The sequence below is a fragment of the Aedes albopictus genome, chromosome 1 (genome assembly GCF_035046485.1).
Source record: "Aedes albopictus strain Foshan chromosome 1, AalbF5, whole genome shotgun sequence".
Lineage (NCBI taxonomy): Eukaryota > Metazoa > Arthropoda > Insecta > Diptera > Culicidae > Aedes > Aedes albopictus.
In genome coordinates this window covers 118,184,791-118,211,133 of record NC_085136.1, presented here as the reverse complement: position 1 = coordinate 118,211,133, position 26,343 = coordinate 118,184,791, and the positions used below count along the sequence as shown (strand labels likewise).

At 38.4% G+C, this 26,343-nt stretch overlaps 1 protein-coding gene across 2 annotated transcripts in view; it reads left to right on the top strand.

The window, feature by feature from the left end:
• Nucleotides 1-8,564: 8,564 nt before the first annotated feature.
• The window catches only part of LOC134285127 (transcription factor btd-like), a 30,602-nt gene continuing 12,823 nt past the window's right edge, over nt 8,565-26,343 (top strand). Inside the window, exons 1-2 of one of the 2 annotated variants that reach the window (XM_062845256.1) lie at nt 8,587-8,702; nt 9,109-9,836. In XM_062845256.1, coding sequence (XP_062701240.1) covers nt 9,762-9,836 — 75 coding nt within the window. In that variant the 5' untranslated portion in view covers nt 8,587-8,702; nt 9,109-9,761. Of the gene's footprint in view, nt 9,837-26,343 lie in introns of both variants that reach the window. The other variant, XM_062845255.1, reaches the window with a different exon arrangement.

Below are 26,343 nucleotides of genomic sequence, written 5' to 3'. Positions count from 1 at the left end.
TTCGAAAGTGGTTAGAAGTAAAAGTGAAGCAAACCCAATCATGCGATATATCAAATCGCGGTTATTAGGTAAAGGTGTATAAATAGCAATAAAATATTCTCAGACCATAATTGGGACAACCGGTAGTGTCATGGTCCATGATTCATGGAATCAGATCCGGCTATTCCACCGGAAATTACCAAATATAAAAATGAACCAAACCCATACATACGACACATCAGATCGCAGATTTTTTGATAATTTAATGAACGGTTAGCAAGAAAATAGCCTTAGATCACATTAGAGACTAGCTGTTGTGCAGCAGAACCAACGTTCATGTGAAAAATTAAATCGTGACTTTGTTTAATGGCCTGATAAACATTAGGTATGAACAACAGTGACGAATTGGTCTAAGTTCTCATATATGAGAACAAAATATAGACAAAACTAAAGCGATCTCATCAAATCGTACCATTTCAGATTCCTAAGGTGTAAATTTATAGCAGGATGGGTCAACGTTGAATGGAAAAATAAGAATTTGATCGCGTCAACAGAAGATGGTGGCTGTTTTAAGGAATTTTGAGCTCTAAAACTATGTAAAATAATTGTATTTGGTATGGGAAATATGTTCGGAGTCCACCAGAGTATACAAGATAGCGGTCCAAAGTCCAAGATAATGGCCCAGTATTCAAGTTAGTGCCTATTTTATATAATTTTTAATTCTTGCATTATGGGCATATTTTGTATGAAAATATGTCCAGATTTCAAAATTTGTAATCAGAAAACCCAAGCTGTGCGCTGTTTCACAAGGTCTGCAATATGACTATAGTTTGAATGGGGAAGAATGCCGGTCTTCGTCCAAAACTGGTAACCAGAAAATCAAAAACGACATGCCAAAATTCAATACGGCGACTATTTTATGTAATTTTAGGTGCAGAGTCCGAAAATGAATACCAGAACATCCAAGATGGTGTCTCAAGGTTCAAGATGGCGGTTAGTTTAGTTGGGGTAGATATCCGGAGTCATAAAATGATGACCGGAAAATCTAAAATGACGTTTCAAAATTTTGCGGCTTCATGACACTTGTTTGGTTTGAGTTTTGGATCGTTGTCTTCTATTTTCTGAATATTGGATGTTATGCTAATATAAAATGTATCCATATTGAGTAGATTTAGCAAGCAGTTTTCATTTTGCATTTATGTCAATGTCATCAACATGTCGCTCGAGTTTTGTTGAAAGGATATTTTAAAGCACGGGAAAGGCACCATCACCGCTAGGTGGATTAATTAGGGTTTTTCCACCTCAATACGGCCCTCGGACCATTATTGTGCATTGATTTTGACGCATTCGCCACAATTCCCACGCGTTTCAGGCGGCTGTACAGTTCTGGCAACGTTTCAAATATTTTGACGATATTAAAATAAAATAATCTATATACAGGGTGTTAGGTTCCTGAGTGCAAACTTTTTAAAGGGCGATAGAGGACCATAAATGGAGAAAAAAAATGTTCTAGGTAGATGGTAAAATCTCAACCGTTACGTAGTTATTGAATTTCCCATGTTTTTGACTCTAATTGCCTTAACTGGCTATAACTTGAAAATGGTCAAACTTATCGAAGTTTTTTGACCCTTATTCGAAAGATTATTGAATTTCCTATCAAATGGCATCTTTTAATCGATTAGTTTAGTTAAATAACTAAGTTCTCTAGGGCAAATAGCTCAAAAGTAATGTGTTTCAATTTATTTTTGTCAATTATCTTTGAAAAATGCGTAGTAATTTAAATTTCTTTCTTAGGCAAAGTTGTGGCCCATGTTCCTCTCTACAATTTGTTCTTTGACATCAAACTTCTATCTCTTATCGTTTTGTTGCAATTTTGAATTTAACATCGCCTTTCAGATCATAAATTTGCAACTGTCATGGAAAGCACTTTTTTGCGCATTGTGCCGCACATTTAAATCAAAAAAGCAAGAAAACGATAAGAGCTAGAAGTATGGTGTCAAAGAACGAATTGTAGAGTGTAACAGGGGCCACAACTTTTTCGAAAAAAAGTATTTTAATTTATTACGCATGTTTCAAAGATAATTGACAAAAACCAATAAAAATACACTATTTTTAGCTATTTTGGTCTAGAAAACTTAGTTATTTTACTGAACCAATCGATTCAAAGATGTCATTTGATAAAAAATTCAATAATTTTTCAAATAAGGGTAAAAAAAAACTTCGATAAGTTTGACCATTTTCAAGTTACTGCCAGTTAAGGCAATAAGAGTCAAAAACATGGGAAGTTCAATAACTACGTAACGGTTGAGATTTGACCATATGCGTAGAACAATTTTTTTACCATTTATGGTCCTCTATCACCCTTTAAAAAGTTTGCACTCAGGAACCTAACACCCTGTATATAAAAATGAATTTCTGTCTGTATGTCTGTCTGTCTGTCTGTCTGTCTGTCTGTCTGACCGCTATGGATTCGGAAACTACTGAACCGATCCGTGTGAAATTTTGTGTGTGGGTATTTTTGGGACCGGGGAAGGTTCTTAGCTTGGTGTGAGACCTCTCCGGTCTTTGGTACGGGGAGCTCCCATACAAATGGCCTTGCGGGGCACTTCGCTATGGAACTGAATGTCAAAAAACACAGTAGGCAGGCAGTAGGCAGTACGACATTTGCCGAGACGGCTTCCAAATTCCAAAAGTGTGTAAGCGAGATTATCTAATACTCCCTGCTGCTGGAGAATACCGCCTCATTGCTATGGCCTTTGGGTAGTGGAGCAGCCGCTACACTACCATGTGCCCGGAATTTCACCGCCAGGGCAGCTCGGGAATGGAATTGCAGGTTTGTTGGGTCAGTGCTCGACCGACGGTGACCAGCGGGCCTTGCTGGATGGATCCAGGTATCAGGCGTCTTGCTTCTTTGTCGGACCAGGACGGCACGACCTCGTCGTGGGTCCGGAACGACCGTGCCGAGAAGAGTCCCTCCGTTACGGTCTTACAGTGGACGATGGCGGGTCTTTTGCTATTAGACTAGGGAGCCATCTCGACTCCCGAGTCGCCGTGTTTGACCGTTTTATAACGGATACGAGGTCCTAAAGTGGATAACAATTTTCCGCCAATGGGGTTGAGGTTGTTGCAGATTTACCTGAAAGGAGGTAGTCTGGATATACAATTCCTATCCCTTCTTTAATAAAAAGGGGGGAGGGGGGTAATGCGACGTGACAGGTATTATAGGTGGTAGCGTCGTGGCGTCAAGTGGTGTCCAGTAATTGGCACCACGTAGAATTAGACGGTCCGGCGAAGACAACGCTGGACTCCTCTGGACTCGAGGCAGAATACATGGTCTGGTGCTGTAGGTCGCACTTCTGGACAACACGAGGCATGGATTCTTCCAGACAAACTATTGCTAAAAGCCCAGAATGCAACGGGACTCCAGACGAACTTAAGGTGGCCAATTATTTCACGTAACCAGAATACAAGAGTGGTAAAGGCTCCTGGTACAAACCCTTTCGGGATTATTTTAAAAATGACTTCAAGCACTCTGCTTGGGATTCCTCCAGAAATTTCTTCAGGAGTTGTGCCAGGATTCCTATGTGAATTCCTTCAGGGATTCGTCTAAAAATTCCTACAGGGATTCATCCAGGAATTCCTCTATAAAAGTCCGCTAGAGATTCCACTAAAACTTCCTCCTAGATATACCTTAAGCAATTCCTCTAGAGATTCCACCAGGGGCTCATCCAGGAACTTCTCCAGCAATTCTTTCAGGGATTTGTCAAAGAATTCCTCCAAAGATTCTTCCTGAAAGTTCTCCAGTGATTCTTCAAGGAAACCCTCCAGAAATTCCTCTAGGGATTTCTCTGGAAATTTCTCCATGAGATCCTTAGAAGATAGCTCAAGGAATTTTTCTAGGAATTCCCTCAGGTATGTCTACAGGAATTCCTTCAGAAGCTCCTCCAGGCATTCCTTCAGGAGTTCCTCTAGGGATTGCTCTTGGGATTCCTCCACGAATTCTTTTAGGAGCTCCTCCAGGAATTCTTTCAGAAATACCTCCAGGGATTTCTATAGGGATTTCTCCAGGGATTCATCCAGCCATTCCTTCTGGATTTAGTTTTCTGACTCCTCCTGGAATGCATTTGAGAATTCCACCAGGAATTCCTGCACATATTACCTCAGGAATTCCTGCAGAATTTACCTCAGGAATTCTGGATTTCATCCAGGCATTTCCTGCTGGATTGCCACCAACAATACCTCCAGGAATCACCCCAAGAATTGATCCAGGAATTGATCCAGAAAACCCTCCACGAATTTCTTTTTGAAATTCTTTTAAGAATTACTGAATCTTTCAGGATTTTTTCCGATAATTCTTCCAGAGTTTCCTTGAGGAGTTTTTCCAAGGATTCCTCCAGAGATTTCACCAGAAATTGATTCATGGGACCCCTCCAGGAATCCCACCAGCATTTTCTCCAGGAATTCCTTCAGGAATTGGTCCAGGTATTTACCAGAAATGCCTTCAGAGATTCCTCTAAAGATTCTTCCAGAGATTCCTCCAGGAATTCCTCCGATAATTCCTCCTTCTAAGTTTTTTTTCTGGAATTCCTCCAGACATTTATCTGGAAATTGCTAATGGAATTTCTGAAGGGATTCCTCCAGAAAACCTTCTGAAGATTTCTCATGGATTCCTCGCGGAATACCTCCAGGTATTTCTCTAGAGATAACTCAGGAAATTCCTGTATAAATTCCACTAGGGATTCCTCGAGGAGTTTCTCCAGAAAATCTTTAAAGGATTTCTCCAGGGATTCAACCTGAAAGTTTTCCAACGATTCTTCAAGAAAATCTACCAGAAATTATTCCAGGAGTTCTTCTCAAGATTTTTCGAGGAATTTCTCTAGATATTCCTCCAGAAATTCGCACAGGCATGTCTCCAGGCATTCCTTCAGGAGCTTCTCTAGGGAATCCACTAGGGATCGCTCTAGGAATTCCTCCAGGAATTCTTTTAGGAATACCTCCAGGCATAACTCCGGAAGTTTCTCCAGGGATTTTCATAGGCATTCCTCCAGGGGTTTATCCAGGCATTTCTTCAGCATTTGATTCTGGGACTTCTCCAGGAATACCTTTAAGAATTCCGCCAGGAATTGCCCCAGAAATTACCCCAGGAACTCCTGCAGATATTACTTCAGGAATTCCCAAAGAAATTAAAGCAGTAATTCGTTCAGAAATTACAACGGCAATTTATCCAAGAAATTATCCTCCCGGAGTTTACACACGCATTATTCCAAGGATCTAGGGATTCCTCCAGGAATTGTTTCAAAAGATTCCTCCAGTAATTCCACCAGGTTTTTCCAGTAATTTCTAGAGAAATTTACCAGGAATACCATCAGGGATTCCACTAAAGATTCTTCCTCCAGTAATTCATCCAGATATTCATCCAAGAATTCTTCATGGAATTACTCCAGAAATACCTCTGGGAATTTATCTAGGAATTTATTACTCGCGCTGTCTGTCTGTCTGACCCTTATGCATTCAAAAACTACTTATCCGATCGGTGTGAAATTTTGTAGGTAGATATTTTTGGGCCGGGGAAAGTTCTTAGCTTGGTGTGAGACCTATGCGATTTCTAGAACGAGAGACTCCCATACAGATAACTTTCAAGTCACACTGTCCCCTTTTTTTTTGGACTAACTGCTAAAATTTACACCATACCTAAATGTTTCCTTCTTTTTATCGAAGGTTTTTCTTTCGAGTGGCGCTGTTGTGTAGTTTATGGCAGTTGAACTGTAAATTCTATGGACGAGTTTTCCGTTTAATTTACATTGATAAAAAGTTGGTTAGCAAACAGCATTCTTTATCTGAGACAAATGTACCAAATGGAAGATAACGTGCCTCTGGAGCCGGGCTTCCGATGTTTATACAAATGAGTTTACATACTCTTTGAAGCCATACAACTAATTATTTAATGAAAAGATCAACAAGATTTTTGAACGGATCAATTTGTCCTCATGGTGGGTGGCTATGTTCGTATGTAGAACAAGTTAAGAAAAGTAACAAAAACATTAGAAAAACTGTGCAAGAGCAACAATTGAAATGGGCAATACATGGTTTGCCGGGTCAGCTAGTAATAAAATAAAAGTGCGAACAATAAACAGACACACATCAACATCGTGCTCATCATGATTAGGGTAGAAAGTGAGAGCAGTGCGAAAAGTATTAGGTTCGATATACATAGTAGAACAATAGAATACATGTAGGAGCGTAGGAGCTGTACAAAAGTGGAAGCGCAGCAGCCAATTGGAATCGCCCACGTAGTGCTCTAGTGGACAAAAGAGCTGTAAATTAGGTTAAGTGATTAAGAATAAAAAAAAAATGATTTGTTGATGTTCAGCTGATAATTATCAGCCTGCTATAATCATATTACAGGCTTTGGTTAGACCTAATAATCATTAGACTGAGTGATCATCAAGTACTCTGGCACAGGACTAACTGGCGGTCACAATGCTATTTTGATCAAAGGATTTTTGGTAATATTCTGTTCTTTTAAGAGGAAACAAACCATCATCGTTTAGCAAAACCTCAAAAGCAGTTTTCTCGCTGAAAACTGGGCTATAACATATTTATTATTGACAAATCATATGGGGATCAAGTACCATTTTATTTTTATTTTTCGGGTAAATGTCGCTTTCGGGAAAATGTCGCATTCGGGTAAATGACGTTCGGGTAAATGGTTTTCGGGTGAATGTTATAGAACCCATTCGAAGAGGGTATTCTGCTGAGGGTTCGAAAAGTCGGTACAAGAGCATAACCAATAAACTGTTTCAAGAAATTTAACATTCTACAAGACTGCTACAAGTATCAGCATGGTATACAGTCAAGTTCCATGAAGGAGCTCAATGATCGCTATCATTCTCCAAATTTAGTGGATAATTACTATAACAACCCACCGTTGTACTTTAATCCAAACTTCAGAACTAGGTCACACGAGCCCACTTTAACACCGTCGAAAGCATTATCCCTCCATTCGACAAGTGCCAAATGCTTCCACACCACATGCCATCACATATCATCATCTTCGTTTTCATAATCATCATCATCATCGTGCCTTGCTTCACCCGTACGTTGTACTAGGGTAATCAATATAATTTGGACCCCCATATATTTTGGACCCCCTGGGTCGTATTACCATAACTTTCACAGATTTAATGAAGAAATGACGAAACTTTTTAGAATCATTCGCTAAATGAGACTGTTCTGCACGAGCAACAAGCATTTCCTCATAGGAAATATCATTATTTGCCTTGAAATTAATTTTCGTTAATCTCATCACCCGTGCGAGCGTCACGGTATGTTTACCAAAAGAGAATGGGGTGCTGGAGAAACTTGCAGATGTAAACAAAAACGTTTTTCATTCTAGCGCACTAAATTCGCAAAGTTCGTCTAATCAGCCTTTGTCAATCATGTAATTAGGATGTGATCCAGCATACCCAAGTGGTAGAATCTTCGAAAATAGTTTCAAGCGGATTTAAAACACCGGATGTCCAAAATATATACTTAAGAGAGTCCAAAATACATTGGGGTGTCCAAAACAGTGAAAACTGATGCTTCAAAAATCAGTTATTTTCATCAAATTTTCAGCCAGAAATAACCTTGTGGGTATTTTTAAAGGACAGTGGGGGCTTTTACGATCATACCAACATCATCATTATGTGTAACACTGTCTGAATCTGCTTGATTTCAGCTTAAATTCAAACTAATGTCCTCTAGGGGTCCAAAATTCGACCATTACCCTAGTCGTCGCCAACGTCATTTCGACCGTCATCACGCCACCATTATTCATCATCGTCGTCGTCGTTGTACCGTGCATGTGCCATGCACCATCAAACAAACAATAGTCCTGTTCAACGACGTAGGTTGAACTTGCTCGAAGTTGCTGCATCCCGCTCTTACCCGTTTGATGACAAACGGGTAAGAGCAAGATGCAGCAACTTCGAGCAAGTTCAACCTGCGTCGTTGAACAGGACTATTAATAGTCGGTGCAAATGAGCTCTACAATACCCCGTCCGCCACAGGTCACCACAAAGCCCACTGACTGCCATCGCGCAAAGGAGCGAGCGAAATAGAGCGAGTATCTATCGGTGCGCTCATTCCGAGACTGTATGCGTGTGCGTGCGGTTAATAAACTGTTTGGGTGTCGGCCACGCCCGCTTAAATATAGCCTATCGCGATTGGACCCTGCTATTAATGCACGCACACAGCCCTGGTAGCGCGGCGGTATTCGGGGGTACTTTTGTAGACTGAGAGGATCCTTTCGTTACACACGGGATGGCTGCAAGTGTGCGCCGGCCGCCGGGCTGAGATTGGTCGGTGTGAGTGTGCTCTAGCTGCATAGGTACTCTGGTGAGTGAAAAAGTACCGAATCATCGTCACCTTCTTCTTCTGGTCCTCCCGACTCGTCTCTCGTGGTCTACGATGGGATTTGTACCTACCGTCGTCGTTTGCGGGAACGAGAGATGCGAAGGTCATCTGGTAGGAGGGAACGGGATGGCACCAGCGCTGCAAGCGGGATTGTAGTGTTTTTTTTAGGAAAATAAAATAAAATCAAAAATTGATCTCAGTTGAAATTCGTCTGCCGGATGAGAAGGGAAAAACGTACAATCTGTAACCTATAATTATAAGTTTTTTCTTCGCTTCGCGTTCAGTTGGGCTTTCGAAGGCATATCGGCGGCAGGCGAACTGTGTTGGTACGTTATACGATACGAACGAGGTGCTTCGGCAAGAGACTGGAAGTAGTACTATCGCGCGGTGAAGAAGAGAGCGTTCGTCGGGAAGGCATTCGCGAGTGTTTTTGTGTGTGTGGATGTATGTGACGCACGTTCGGGTGCGCTTCGGCTTGCAGCAGCAAAACTTGGACACAGCCGTACTGTAGAGCGAGAGTGTGCGAATCGATTTTCGGGGGCCTTCGCGCGCCGCGTATCCTCACCTTGCTCTCGCTCTCGCCCTCTCCACTGCGCTCGGGCCTACCCCGTCGCGCGTCTGCCTTGTTTCTCCGCACCTTGCCCGGTCCCGGAGCTCGGGACCTAATGAACGCCAGTGAGAAGAGGACTTAATAATAGTGTTTAGAGTTTAATTTCTGCTTCTCTCATCAAGAGCATCTCGGCAGCCGTAGCGGGCAGCAGCAGCTACAACAACTCTCGGATGCTGGACTAACCGCGACCGACCGTCCAATTTTGGTGGGTCCCTGCGAAGAAAAATTGAACACCGCGCGCGCCAATCCGCGGACCAACGAGAATACGACGGCGCTCGGGCGGACAGACGGACGGAGTCGATTATCCGGTCCCGGGTAGAATTACATAGTGTTAATCCCTCGTTCGAACGGATTTTGGCGTGTTTTACGTGTACTTCGAAGAAGTGGCCCTTTGTTTTACGCCCTCTGCTCTGCTTCAACGTCCGCCAGCTAAGTGTAGTGTGTGCATTTTGACCAACGTGCGAACCCATTCTGACCCACTGTGTATACTATCCGCAAATCGGTCGATTTAAGTGTGCGGAAAATGTGCTGCGTTAAAACGTCCGTAATTAGTGAGATTAAATGAGCAAGCGTGTGTGGATTAAAGTGATATACAAGAATTGTGTGCAGAAGTACCAACTGCCGAGTACGAATTGCTATGAAGTGAGATGAACAACGAGTGACCTCTTTGTCCCCTATCTGGAAGAAAGCAGAAGTCCTTTTAGAACTTACGGGATACCGCCGGAAGCAGAACGTGCCCCATCGACGGAAGGGGAACCCCGTGTGAGCCCTCAAGATGATGGCCTCACCGAGTTTCATGACCCAGTATCATAATCATCATCAGTGGAACAATAGCAGCCATCAGACACAGGTTAGTCCAGGGACCAAACGGTCACAATTTTTCGGAAAGGCGGCAAAATCCAATCAGTCGGAGGTTTACGGGACAACCAACGTATCGGGGAGGTACCTGGAGGCAGGGATGTGTGTACCTCCCGGGTACGGGTGTCTGTTTACGTGACACCTGAAACGGCGGCAGCCAAAGCAGTACCTCCACTCTGGAAGTCTTTTGTCATTTATGAATGGGAGCGACCGTTAGTAATTTGTGGGTAGAACAACCTTGAGCTAATGGATAAACCTTTCCATTAGTGTGAGGGTTTGGCAGGGAACGTTACGTGTGCTAAATATTTGAAGCCGAGGTATATTGATTGCATTATTAGACAAACACATATGCAAAATCATGGGTAGATCAAATGAATTTGCCTGCCACTGCCATAGATTTAATTATCTATATTGCTAAAAATTAAAAGAATCATGAGCTTAGTGATCTGAAGCTCGATCACTTTTTAGAGATTTTATGCTTCGGGTGCGATTGTGCCCACTCGCTTTATGGAACATTTTGCAGAGCCGTAGCTTTATTGAGGCAGCTAGACACTTTATGAACACTTTCAGGCGCAGTAGGTTGTTTTAAATAAACAACTTTTCCATCGGCAGTTTGAGGCCATCGATGTACAGTATCAGACAAAAAAAAATGCATCAAAGCCGTTTTCGCATACAAACTAGTCAATTTTAGATTGCCATATCGCAGTTATTTCTCAACCGATTGTTTTCATTTTTCTGTGACGAATTACAAATCATTTCAATGATCAAAAACATTGAAATAGTTTTGCGATAACTATTGATACAAAAGTTACAGAAAGATTGTATGTTGACTATAAAAATGCGCCAAGACAAAAAATGGTGTCTTCGGAAATATGTGTCTTGTGTGATGACGAACAATTTTTCTGATGAAACCAACATAAATCTAGATTGATTTTAAATAAGGGCGAAAATAATATGATCGATTTCTTGTCGTAAACCATTTCTTCTTGAAATTAAAGTGAGAAGATGCAAGTTTGATTATCTTGTTTATACTTTTTTACATTAGGCCACAAGATTACATCGCAACCTTAAGTTTTATGGCCAAAAAGTGCAACCATACTTGCATCTTGTCACTTTAAGGTGACTATATAACGAAGCCACACCTCGAATTTTCAAGAGCACAAATCTGAGGAACCGAAAGACGGATTGCGCTGAAAAGTTGATCGATTAGTGACCCGCTGGTGGTGACCAATCGATCATTTTTTCAGCTCAAACCAACCCTCGGTTCTTCAGATTTGTACTTTTAAAAATCCGAAGTGTGGCTTCGTTATATATTCACCTTAATTTGAAGGGGAGAAGGTCGATGAAAAGAAATCGATTATGTTACTTTCGCCCATACTTAAACTCAAGTTAGAAATATGAAACTGAATACATTTCTTCAATATGATTATGCTTATTAAATTTATTTTGTAAAGAAATCTTTTATGATTTTTGAATACTAGAGAGACCCTAACAGAATAACAGAATTTCTATACATAATTCTAAAGAATTTTTTGATCTGATTCAGGTTTCAAAAGCTCACGGTGAAATTCCAAACCAAGGATGGCAGAAAATCAGTTCAAGCGATAAATGATACAGGATATGAATAATCCAAGATAGCCTTGTTCTTGCAGTAGCATGATGCCGACGCCTCACACCGTGCTCATATCACAGAGACAATCAAAGCATCTGATGCACGCTTTATCGCGTGATGACCCGTTATCGGATCATGTTACAAGTCGTGATAAATTTTATTCATCACATTGTATGCCACTTATGCACCCGAAAGCCGCATTCATGGTTCGAAATAATACATTCATAAGCAGATCTGAAAGTTAAATCACCAAGAATGCTCAAAAACTGAATGAAATCTATAATTTATCATTTCGACTTCATGATAACGATCGCATCGCGCCCGCACATGCCGAGCGAATCATTCTTCTCGGACCGTAGTTTGTTAGGACGCTTGACGACAAAATGTTATCGTTGTTGCTATGATCGCGCGATGCCGTTCGACCGCGACACATTCGAAATCTGATCATGATCACTAGATTTCCATCCTTGGATTTTCATTCTAAATTCATTGAGTGAGAAAAAACTTTGAAACGTCTTCTTAGAGAATTTGTGAAATCAAATTATCAACATTTAATTCTAATGTATTACTCTAGAAAATATTCAGAGTAAACTTACTTACTTTGACTTATTTTAGACGGTCTTCCAAAAATAATGAGGAAGTTTTGACAAAATTTATGTGGACGTTTCTCCATATCTCTATCAAGTTTATGTTTCCTAGGAAATTTTTAATAAATTACATGAAGGAGTTTTTCATAACATTTTTTAAAGGCTTTCGTATCTGGTTTTTGAAAAAAAGTTTCGTTTTTAAGATTTGCTTATTTGATACTGAATTGTTTAGAAATTCCGGGATGCCAATAAAATCGTTGAGCACAATACATGGCTAAAAATTAAACAAAAAAAGGCATTTTTGGGACACTAGTATTTATGATCTCATTGAAGGGCTTTTATCGTTTCAGCTCAACAAGTCGCATTAGTACGTCGTATTCGTACTCCGCAATACATTTTGACATAAATTCTGTCGTCAAGTTTGTGTTCTGAATGTGTATAGCTTTTTTTTTTAAATAAATATCAAAAATCTTTTTGAAAGTTCTTCCGAAGGTTAACAATTTTTTTATTACTTCCCTAGAACATTTTTCACAAGTTTCGCACAAGATTGAGCCTCTAAATGTTCTGCCAATTGTGTCTCTAAGTCAAATCCAAGAGAATGTTTAACAAATATCTACTAAAAATGGGTCAATTTGCTCCTCTGATTAGAAAACAAATATAACACTATTTCTTAGGAATACTAATAGACTTTTTTTCGAATCAGTACGGGAATCTCGATTCTTTTAGCATTAGGTTTTTCTGAAAAAGTGCATCAAAAATTTATAAAAGGATTTTAGATATCATTTCAGAATATCATCATTCTAAAGATTTTTGCAGTAAGGACCCGATTTTGTCAGCCCCTGGTAGCATTTTGGGCTGACAAAATCGGGTACCTGACAAAATCGGGACATTTTTTAACATCATTTTTTTTATTCATGAAAAATCGTTCTGAGCACGTCAGAGACGGAGTTAGGTGGGGAGGGTCTACTTTGGGTTCGTTCAAATATTACGTAACGCCAATGAGGGGGGGGGGGGGGGGGGTAGCCCAGCGCTGTGTTACGCTTCATACAAAATTTTGAAATTTTTCTTACAAAAATAGTTACGCGGTGAAGGGATAGCGGATAGGGTCTTAAATTGCCAAAATTTTTCGTTATGTAGTATTTGAATGAACCTTATGTGGTAAAATTCGAAAGGGGGTTAAGAGAACAGAAAAAAAGGTATTTTGCAAAGTTAACATTCAGTGCTTTTCTATAGCAAAACTGTTAAATCTTTTATTTCATTTTCTTCTTGTCATAACATCCCTACTGGAACACAGCCTTCTCCTAGCTTAGGCATGGTACACAAATTACGTAACGCTAAAATCAGCGATTTCAGACTCCCCCCCTCCCCCATGTAACGCTTTTTGTATGAAAACCAAAAATATTTTGTATGGCTCGTAACGCTAAGCTAGACTCCCCCCCTCCCCCTATAGCGTTACGTAATTTGTGTACGATGCCTTATAGCAATTGTGGTCTACAGAAGACAGTTGACACTGGTTAGCGCAGTTTGAATCATAACATCTAACATTAGCTGTCAACGAATGAAAATGAACCAACATCTGATTGACAAGTATAAACACTCAAACTGTCCGAATTGGCTACGTTTCCGCTGCCTTTACACTGTAATTTCCGGAGCCTAATTTCTAAAGAATCTCTGGAGAAATCTTTGAAGAAATGTTCTGGGAAATTTTTAGAGAAACTATCCGAAGATATGCGGAACGTAACCCTGAAGACATTCCCGAAGGGATCCCATAAGTAGTTTTTGCAAAAACTTGTAAGAGAGCTTAAGTAATTTCTGAAAGAAATCTCCAGAGGCATTTCCATAGCATTTTCAGAAAAATCATTGAAAGAATCCATATTGCAATCTTTGAAGAAATCTCCTTGGGAAATCCATGGAGGAATTCCTGAAAAAAAAAGTACTGGGGAAATATCAGGAGCAGTTTAAGGAGAAACCATAGCAGAAATGAATTGTTAAAGTCTAGCATGAATTCCAGAAAAAAATTCAACAAAATTTTCTAAAGGAATTTCAGAAGCAATATCAAGGGATTTTCGTAAACAAATACCAAGAGGTAACCCTGGAAAAATCTCAAGCGGGACTTCGATCCCTTTTTACATCCTGGATGACTGGATGGATGCGATTGGTTGCTTTCCAGAATTCCGCATTGCGGTTTAAGTTTGTATGGGAAACGCACTTTTTTGCACTTTTCTCATATGAGACTCAAATTTGTCCATGAATCATGTAACTAATGGCCTAGAATATGCCGAAAAACTTATCTAAGAAAAGCAAAGTGATCAGACTTACATATGTGACACAAAGTTATATGTTTGGCATGTCTAGCCACAAAGTGAGCGTTTATTATTGAATTTATACCTATAAAGGTTGAGCGATGATGATCTGTACATTATAACTTTGCTACAAGTGTCGGATTGCTTTACGGTCTTCGATAAAGGTTTTCGACACATTCAAGGCTTTATTTCAAAATCATTGGATACATCTAGGGATACATAGTTTAACTCTTGAGCGATTGCGCTGTTGTATTTTGTACACCGCGTTGAAACTCAACTCTTATTGTATTCAGCATTAGCGTGGTGCTGGCGGTGGTGGCCATTCGCGCGAGTTACGGATAATTAAGAAAAATTGTAGCCCCTCATGAGAAATATGCAAACAAGTAACTTTTCCTATGCTAAATCCCATATAAATTTCATTCGCACTCGGAATACGCAACGTGATTTTTACATATGATTCTGGACTGAGTGTAGAATTAGCATCTAAGTTAAAATACACATAAATAAAAACAAAAAAAAAACATATGATTCTGGTCCACTGTGGGCTGGGGGACCAACCTTTTCACTTATAACTCATTTATTTTACTGTTCCTATTTCAGTGTGCACACGAATTAAAGTGTATTGGTATAAAATTTACAAGCGAAAGTGTTCAAAATGTACCCCCTGCTCAAGTGGTCCCGCACCTTAAGGTTTTCCAATAGTAAAGATCGTTGTGCGCCCCATCGATTTGTCTTAAGATTTCACCGTAGTTTCTGTGAGTCCAAAATAATAGATTCAAGGAACAATACTGCATTTTTCGAGTCACGCGTTTTTCATATAAGTGTGGACAACTTGAATCATCAATTAATTCAGAGAAATTAGGGTTCAATCTTTAGCCTCAGATTGTATTAGATACTGTAACAGAAGTACAGAAAACATATCTTAGGAAGTTGTGATGTTTCGAATGTTATAGGAGATTGAAGATAGCTTCGGCTTTGCAGTTATGTTTTGTCGACATTCAATAGTCCAAACGTACAAAAGATTGAATGCGTCATAATATCCTATGTGCCTTCTTTCCTTGGACTTCGTGGCGTATATATAAAAATCGCCAGAAAGCCCTGGGACATTATGACCTCGGACGTTATGGTACTGCCCCAAGTAACATTTTTAGTTTTTTTTTATTGCCTACAAGCTGTTATTAAAATCAAAACAATAAAACTCATTTTAAAGCTTATTAATCCTAACAGCTCTGATAAAACCACGATACAACCCCATAAAGCTTGAAAGGGCCCACCCTACAGGAGGTTGTTATAACAATTTCTTAAAACATATCACATGATACTTGGCGTTATAACATATTCCTGTAGATTACTATACAGAAAAGATAAGATCTGTTGTGCAGGTAGCAAGAAGAGCAACAAGCCGTATCAAAGGTGGTAAATCATCTTGAAGGAACGATTAGAACCTAAAAACGAATCCAAAACTTAAATTATCAAATGGATTGGAGTTAATTGCAAATTAATATGACGAAATAGAAACAAAATTATGTCTGCCACCCATGTCAGTAACATTTAGTTGCAAATTTCGACGAAGGAAACTCTGTTTCCCAATACAGAAAAACCCATGCCATAAAAGTTTTCACGTATAATGCAATAAATTAAAACTGAATGTATGAAGCGCCTCGTCAGTTTTCGGTTTTTGTCATATAAAAAATAACAATTTTAATCCCTCCAACAACATTATGCATGCAAATCTCAATTCAAATATCAACATGGCGTACACAATTCGCAAGTAGGAGTAGAAGACCATGACGAAAAATATGGATGCCGTCATGTTAAACCCTCTTGGTTTTGATTTAGATTATTTAAGATCAGTTTGTGTATAAGTAACATACTCTAGAGTTGCTGTTTTTAAGGAATACGAAACAAAGCCTAGCATACGCCCTCTTCTACTTAGCACATATTATTTGCGCTACCTAAACACTATTTGGTTCTAAGGAAGGCGGCAACAGACTGAGTGTTCTTAAGAACTCACCGGCTGGCCGATATCCGCCAATAATGTAAACCAACAGAAAGATTATTTTTTTGCGAGTTTTGCAGAGTTGTTTCGTGTTATTTGAAAGCTGTCGGTTTATCTGCTCGAGTGTTAGGTAGGTACATAGTGTGAGAAAGCACAGTAAAGAAAAATAAGGTGTTTTGTTCAAATAGTGAAGAGAAAAATCATACGTTTTCATTCGTCGTTCGTCTCAAATCTAATCTCCGAGGAAAGATCGCATAGCAGTAACATTCCTAAGCTTTTTTTAATGCTTACACTAGACATTCCAATAAGATTAAGGATTGCTTTATTGTGACTTTTTCCAGTCTATTTAGTTTTAGGGATTGAAGCGATATACCATGCAAGCGGCTTTGAAACAAGCTTCAGTCTTAAAACGTTCTTATCAGCCCGCTTAGAATAAAAGTTTTGCTCGGCAAAAGGGCAAACAGGCTAGTTTTATTGAATAGACTTGTAGGTGTCTACAAAGTGTTTTAAAGTTGCACGTGCAATTAAAACTGCTTTAGAATATAAAATGCTTCATTAAACCTCAAAGGGTTTTCTAAATCAATGACAAAACCTCCATAAATAATGTCTAAGAGTAGAACGCAAAAAAAAATGATACTTGGGTGCGCTCACGAAAACAAAGCGAGCAAAACCAAAAGTGGCTGAATAACAATTTTACAATTATCTAAAACCCAAACACTGCCACAACAGAACAAACACCCACGAAAACAAAAAAAAAACATTTTTTTCTGAAGAAGACGCCGAATCCGGTGTTAAACCTTCGAACAGAATTAAATGTTTGGAGAGGTACGACTGGGAAGTTGACTTATTTCTCGGGGATTTCGGCTTTCAGTCAAGGAAAAGCGTTGATTTTCTTATCTCATCGCCAACGTTTCGATCCAGATGTTGGGATCTTCTTCAGGGCTTGAAATTAATCGCCCTGAAGAAGATCCCAACATCTGGATCGAAACGTTGGCGATGAGATAAGAAAATCAACGCTTTACTTTGACTGAAAGCCGAAATCTCCGAGAAATTAAATGTTTGGTTCTGTTAAAACAAGATTGAAAAATAGAACGTATGTTCCATGTCTTGGGAGTTCCATTAAGAACTCCTTCGCATTTTTTCGGGCCTTTGATGCTTTACAAGCATATTTAAAATTTCTTTTCAATATTTTTTAAACATAGTTTTCTAATAATTTTGTCGCTCAAGATACTCTAGCTCACAAAATCTCCTTAATTATGTCTTCCCAAACATCATTGATCTCTTCCAATATTTTATATTTTTCCTTTCATCCACTTTTTAAATCTGGAATAGAAAAATACTCACTCCCAGAAACCAACTAATATTCTTCTTCTTAATGGCACGTAGTCCCCACAGGGACTTGGCCTGCCTCGCTTCAACTTAGTGTTCTTTGAGCATTTCCACATTTATTGACTGAAGGGCTTTCTTCGCCTGCCATTGCATGAATTTGTATATTGTGAGGCAAGTACAATGATACAATATGCCCAGGGAATCGAGAAAATTTTCCCGACCGGAACGGGAATCGAAACCGCCGCCTCCGTATTGGCGATCCATAGCCTTAGGCTACCTGGACACCCCAGAAATCAACTAATAGAAATGTCTGATTTTGGTACACATTTATTAAGGAATTCTCCTAATAGCTTTTTCATTGTATCTGATTAGATTAACGCCGTTTGTAGCAAAAATCAACAATAAAACATTTCTTTCCAAAATTCCAAATTTTTAATAAATTTTTTTCACAAAATTTTTGTCAGTATTGTTATTTATTTTTTTTTTTAAATTTTCTATTTACTAGGATTTAGAATGCTTCCAAAGAATAATCCCTAATGCAATTGAAACCACTTTTCCACACACATGCCCCCCTGTTGAAATCACGCCAACATTTCTGCAGCAACTTAACGAAAAACTCACTGAAAATTTCGATAATATTTTTTTAGGGATATAAACAGTTATCTTTCTTTATGAATGGGTATTAAACATGACATCAATGTTTGCTCTTTAACAATTATTTTTTAAATATCGCATTTAACCCACTTATACCCATTTTTTATTTTGATGTAAATATCACTTTTCGTTATCTATAATCGATTTAAACATGTCTTGGAAGTCAGGGGGTCAGAAGCAGAGGGGTGTAAGTGACCAAAACCTTATTTTGAGATAATGAACGAAAATTTTGACATCTTATAAAAAAATCAACAATATTCGAAAACGTTTGGATTCGCCCCGAACACTCTACTATCAAGTAACTTCACCATCTGAGATGGAAACAGACATTATATACGCTGTTTTTCTGCAGATAGGGAAATTTGATTTTTTAGGTTAGTGTCACTTACACCCCTTTACCACCAAACTGTTGACTTACACCCCTTTGACACCAAACAAGTTCTCAATAGGCCATATACTCTACATGTAGACTTAAGTATTACTATGAATAAAATTGTCCCTAAAATGTTTAATTTCATTGTAAATGAATAATGCAAGCAACCACGATGATGTGGAAGCATTATTACTTTTCTTAATTCAAAAATCAGATGAAGTATTGACAAATTAAGAAAAAGCCGTTAATTTACCCCAGTGGGATGTTGGGGTCATTATGACCCAGGCTCCCTGAACGAACACTGCACTATCGTGATGCGTCTAGCGTAACATTTTTAAAATACACAAACATAAAACCTTAGTGACCGTTTTGTCGGATCATTGTTACGTCAGTAAGGACCTACAGTATTTTCAAAAATGTAAGTTTATTTTATTTTTAAATGTAAATAAAAATACATTTCAACCTGCTTTTTCAAAAAAGATAAAAATTGTAGTAAACCGGCTGTGCGGTTTTTTGACATACAGCTTCATAGAGAGGTCTCCCATTTTTTTTTTTTTTTTTTTTTTTTTCCTCCCCTGTTGGGGAAATTAAGCCACTGCGTCCAATAGGCTGAACTTTTGTGGCATGTCCCGTTTTGGTCTCCCATAGAGAAGTAAATGTTCACGCCGATCGTTTCAGATATTTGCGAGTCTATAAGGGTAATACAGACAGACAGAAACTCATTATTAAATGTATAAATAGGTAGGCGTGCGCTACTAATACATGTTTGATTCTTCCTAATTATGGAAATCGTCAACAATACGATTTAAAATCTAATTATTTATCATACGGATTCTAAAACAGAGCCTCAATGACACCATATACGATGTAATGATGCACTTTTAGTGTAATACTGCACAGATAAAAATAATGAGATTTACACGTCATGTAAACTTCATTTGACTCATGTAAACTTAATGTTATGATGGTTTACATGATATACCATGTAAATTTGTGTTATATGTCATGTAAACTCTCAGAGTCATGCTGAATTACATGACATATAATGGAAGTTTACATGATATTTCATGAACTTTACATGATATGTCATGTAAACTTCTATGATATCCCACGCTGCAATTATGTGCATCGTATGTCACAGAATTTTACACTCTTTTTTCGATCTGTGTGCGTATGAAAACTCGTCCCTGACACTGTTTCCAACGAGTATGTACTAAAATTTTGAGTTTGGACGTCTCTCGATTTCAAACGGTAATTTGTTGACTGCTCTTCGTTTCATCCGTGTTTGGCAGCCTTCTTTTAGGAGAAATAGACCTAATTTTCCCTAGAAGAAGACTGACAAACACAGCCGAAACGACGGATAGTTAGCAAAGCACCGCTTGAATTCGTGAGACTGTACAAACTTTTGTTAATCAAATCGATAACCTAATTCTGATCTTCACGATCGTTATAAAATCCTTAATTTTGGAATGAACAATTGTGAATAAAATGCAGTGTTGTTTTCTTAATTGGTACATTATCGTCATTCGTACTCACAATGAGCAACTAAAAGAAGGTGATATTGTCACATTTTTGTGTGAAAAAGTTCAGCAAAAATATTAGTCAATTAATTTACTGTCAATGTTTGCGGCTAAGCTACACAGAAAAAAATATTTATGTAAAATTCAGCGAGAAATCATGCACATAAAGGGAATGCTAGAGTTAGTGCATATTTACATGAGGTATCATGTAAAATTACGTTACAATCATGTAAATTTCCGCTAATAGTCACGTAACCGGTTAGAGTCCATGATGGTTTACGCGATAGTTGGCGGAAATTTACACGATGTTAATGTGATTTTACATTAAATCTCATGTAAAAGTGCGCTAATTCTAGCATTCCCTTTATGTGCATGATTTCTCGCTGAATATTAATTACATATTTTTTTCTGTGTAGTCGAGTGAAAGTTTTACCTTATTTCAAAAGCTAGACTTCGCCAATACTGGCGTGAGTGAGAAATGGATAATGAGAAGGGCAAATGACGAAAAGGTTACTGCTCCTCTCAGTAAGACCACAGACAAACAGACATACTACTCAAATCGAAATCATCGCACGATTTAACGGTCATTGTGAAAATAAACTGTGGTTCGGACTGTGCTCGCATGTGTCATGGTGGCACTGCTGTGCCTACGTCTCCTCTAAATTTTGGAGAGCAATGAACGCGACGCTGATCAATGTTTACATAAAATGACTCAATCATGAACCTTCATTCATGCTATATGAATGGATGACGCCACGGGGGAGTCGTCACCTGCTAAATTGTTACATCGAGCCGAGAGAATCAACACCTGCAAACGAATGCTTCGGATTGAGCATTACAGAGGGTGCTAGTGAGATGCCAAACGATGTTTTTGAACCAAATTTCTTCTAAGTATTATGTCTGTTTGTCTGTGGTGAGGCTCGAACTAGTAGAACACCATCACTGCCATTATTAACTTGAGAATTTAAATTGATTGAAACAATGTTGAGCAGTTCTATTGGAACAACAGGTTCAATACGATTTCAACATTTTTAAGAACACATTCGCCAAGTGCGTCGTGGGTCCATGACATAAGGCATGATTAAAACCGTATTCAACGAGATCATAGATGTACATTAAATGATAAAAAAATTGATTCAATACTTCATGTAAATATAATTTATTACTTACACCCCTCTGCCTCCAAGCAAATCTCCTCAACGGTTAAGCGTCATATTTTCAATCAAAGTTTTAACATGCTCAAACATTTTTAAAAATTACGGGTCTTTGGCAACAAGCAAAGCTGAGCTCGTAGAATCACGTACGATATTTATCTCAATTTTGAATTTTTGGTCACTTACACCCCTCTGCCTCTAACCCCCTCAAATGAAAAAAATAGGGAATAGAATTTTTCATAGAACATTTTATTTTTTTGTGTAATTTTGATGGTTTTAATTTTAGAGTGCATTGAACTCCCCTAAACTTTTTTACTATAATATAATGATTGAGGAAAACTTTAAAATATGTCAATTATTGCGATTCAATACAAAAGAAGCAATAACAGGTGACCAAAACATCATTTTTTCAATGCTTTTAAAAAAAAACTTAATACGCTTCAAGACACCAAAGCGTATTTCGAGATATACAGAACAGTCCTATATCAGCCAAAAATAGAAAAGTTTTGATTGCCCAGGAAAGGGAAAATTACAAAAAGGCTCAAACTCCCCGTTTGAAGACGGGGTTGGGTATTAGAGGGTAAGCCTAACTTTACCAAACACCGTATGTAACATATGTAAACAAAAAAGAGATTTATACATGAGGCGCTGAATTTCGTTGAGGACTACTTGTATCACTCACCTTTGGGGATTGATTTGTGAAAAAAAAATCCGGACTTTTCATTTTTCCGAAATGCTCAATGTATGAGTTGCTGTGGGAACAGCGAACTTCCCCTTCGATTTTCTCCGCTCATTGATTTTGTTAGATACGGTGTTTGGTAAAGTTAGGTTTGAAATGTAACTTGTTTCCAAGAGCTGTGAAGAACATTTTTGAGGAGTCCATAATTTATACCTGCATTATCAATAAGATTGAAGCAACAGGATCGTGTTCAAGAATAATGCAGATTTTTTTGCGAGACAGAGGGGACCGACACATGGCCATCATACTTCAAAAATGTAAATAAAAAGAAAATCGCGTTAAGTACTGTTCCTTTGAATTCCACTTAGAATTTGCATCCTTTGACAGATACGTATTTAGACCTCAACTGTAAGGTCGTCTTCAGTGTCTTGTACTTGACTCGACTTGTACAAGACACTGAAGACGACCTTACAGTTGAGGTCGAAATACGTATCTGTCAAAGGATGCAAATTCTTAGTGGAATTCAAAGGAACAGTACTTGACGCGATTTTCTTTTTATTTACAGATATTCCCCTAACAAGCCCAGGTTAATCATCATCTTCAAAAATGGTCAATCCAATAAGAATTAGCATTAGCACATGCACTATCTAGCATTAAGCAAGTCACACAAATTCGTAGGTGGTACAGTCCCATAGCACTGTTATGAGAATTGGCTTTTCCGTCTGTTACCAATGTACCGAGATTCGGGGCTAATCACTGACTCTAAAACCAGAATGATATCATTTTCCAACGTAAGAGAGCTGGCCGCATCCTGACCGCGAATGGAAAGAGAAGATTATTTGGACACCTAAGAAAGGTATGTAGAGACATCTGCTTCCTTTCAGGCCTAGGTGTCATGGGAATTTCGGTGTTGTTAGTGAAAGAGTGTAGTCCAAAGGATATATTTGGTATACGTTTAGGCATCAACACGATATCCTGGGACAAATTCCAGTGCTCTCGAGTCAAAGTTCATGACTTTTATTTGCGTCCCATGGACATCCTGCATATATTGATATTTAAATCACCAAAAAATACAAGGAAATCCCGCGAAAATGAAGACGAATTCCGGCACCCCGATGAGAATGAGACAGACTCTCACCACAATCGCGACTTTAAGGGAGGACTTGTTAGTATCCCAAAATGGCCGCCACAATGGCCGACTTTGGCCTTCTCACAATTTTGAGCGCAAAATGAAGCTCAGGCATTGCTTTTCTTTATGCTTAAATAAAATTGTAGTTTTACACATGCTCCAGAATGAATTTTTATACTTGTTTCGACAATTGAAAATTACGTTTTTTTAAATAAAAATAGAATTTTGACTTTGAATTGTAGTTTCAGGTCCAAAAGTCTATATTTGAAACCAAAACTAATGATTGCCTGATAGGTACGTATATTGACATTCCTGATTGTTTTTTTTTTTTAGATTTTTATCTAGCTCAGTTTTCTCCATAGAAAACAAATATTAAACTAGGTTTATCAAACATAGTGCAATTTGTGCAAAACATGTTTAACCCTTATGAGGCTGAAAGGGTACCCGGGTACCCAGCGCCCATTTAAAAAGCACGGTGTAAAAGTTTGTCGAACACATAACGGTTAAGGGATCACTAAGGAATGTTCTGACACTTACAAACCAAGAGTCAATTGTAACTTTTGGTTACCGGTATTTGATGTTAATATATAAGAGCAGAATAAAATAAAGTTTGTCCTTGCATTCATTCCCAGATGGCTGGGCTGCAAAGTTGTGCTTATAATTTCTGGAACAGTCTATATGTCCAAAATAGAACCAAGAAAAACACCAAACTCTACCAACGAAATAGCTTAATAAACTTCATGAACATTTTAATGACAGATAACTTGTGACAGGAAATCTGCAAATGTTAGTTTTTTTAATACTGAAGAGATAAAATATCTAACAAAATTGTTAGTTCTGTAACACGGAGTTTTTGGCAAAAATCAGAGGAGAATTTTTAGGAATGTATTGAGACTTGGTGGAGTTATATCTGCATCTGCATGTTCCTCCGTAAATTTCTCCAGTTATATACACAAAAGGCTTTCGTAGCAATATCGCCAGCTTATTCTTCGAGTTTTGAATCTACAAATCATGTCTAAAAGTCTCTAACAGATTTATTCAGAAGAATATTCATAGATTCATCAGAACTCATCGGTTGCTCTTTGCAATGTTTCTTTAAGTGTTTTATCACAGAAAATAAAACCAAAAAGGCTTTGAGGAACTCTTCCAAACATCTCCATAGCACTGGTAAGAAACTTCACTTAAAGACCTATTAAAATGCACTCCATTTTTGTTAGGGCTCCCATTTACACAGCCTAGAAAATCAGGACATTTCATGTATTTCTCGAAACTGAGTAGAACTCATCGGATTTGTTAAGAAATTTTGGTCAAAATTAGTCCAAAATCAAGGTTGTTAAACGATAAATTATCGACAGTTAACTCAACGCGAACTCGATAACGATAAAGGTTACTCGATAATCTCTCGATAACGATAATCAAACGATAAATCAACGCGAAGATCAACGTACCTTCGATACTTTTGCGATAAATCTAGTTACCCTAGTGACGGCATCAACAACGGTTCAGATCGCGAAGAAAATTTTTCGGAGACGTTATCGAGTCGATAATTTCCACAGTTAACTGTATCGCCGATGACGTTTCCGCCTGAAGACGTTATCGTTATCGACGAAAAACGATAACAGACGTTAACTTTATCGCCGATAACGATAATTTATCGATTAACAACCTTGTCCAAAATCAGGATATGCCTTGCTAAATCAGAAAGGATGGTAGCCCCTTTTTTTGTCAAAAAAGTTCCTCAAGAATGCAATGTCCTTATTAATTTTACTGGAACATACTTTTTAAGGTCATGCTTAAGATCATGCCGAAGAGGAAGTCTTGTCGTTTTTTATTAATTTGTTTCTGTGGTATTATTTGCTCAATAAATTAACATAATCTTAAGGAGAAGGTTGCCTCAGAACAAAGATGACTGCCTCAATGGCTGCATTTATTCTACCTTAATATTTTCGAGCACCAATGGGAAGATCTACCAAACGCATGGGCCTCAAAATACTAGGATTTTGGTGCTGACCGATGTTTACTTCTGCGGCTTTTTAGCAATGTTATCTTAATGAATTGTCCCAAAGTGAAATTTGTGAAAGTGTCATGTCCTTATTTTAAGAACATATAACATACTGTTCCCATCATGATTTTCGCATTGTTTTAAAACTGAAAATCGACATTGTATTATACATGAGTCATGTTGCAAGTAAATGCTCATATTTGCAGAATCCCCGAAATATCGACACATGGTTGGCAAGCGATGTTTGTTTTATTGTTTTTGGTTTCATCGCCTGATCAGCGTTTGTTACGAAGCAGAGATGGGAAAACTGGTTCAATTTTGAGTGTGAATCGCTTCCGATTCACTCTCAAAAAAGAGTCGACTCTTTTGATCGATTCAGTAACTCATATCGGGATTTGAAGAAAAATGTCGATTTTTGGTGTGAATCGACTCCTTTTCGCACATTTATAGTTTTCAAAAAATACGCTTGCTTGGCGCAGACCTTGACAAATGTCTGAACAAGAGACTAAAATGCAGGATACGTAGATTAAACACCAAAGAATCGAATCACTTTTGCGTTCCGGCCGCTCAATAAAAGAATGAATAAATGATCAACGGCAAAGACTGCGATACTTTTCGTTGATTCATAATTTAATGCTAACACTTTTCAGTGACTCGTTAGAATTGAAATTAGCATCAGAGAATCGTAACTCTTTTGAAAAGAGTCATGGTTCACTCACTCGGTTTCTCGAATCGATTCTTTGAGTCGATTCGCGAGTGAGTTACCCATCTACGAAGTGCGTTTGCTGACAACATGCACTGCATAGGACAAAGCGTTTGTTCTTGCCGACCACGCGCTTTTGCGTACCCTGCCAGCTACATGCTGATCAGCTCGGACCGCCAGAAAGTGCTAGCATAGAAACAACCTTTTTTATCATATGTACCCAATCAAGCTACGTGCAATCTCTCAGGAAACCGATAAGAATGAAGTCAGATGCTTTCCGCAAAATTATCAACGAAGAAGCTTCATAATCATGGAAGACTATGAAATTTCCTAAACTAGATCAAGCTGGATCTTATCAGAATTCGAACGTAGACACTTTCTATATCCTTGAATAGTCCTTTCCAAGCATTTGAATTTCACGTATTTTTATAATGAGCCCACTAGTAGATACATTT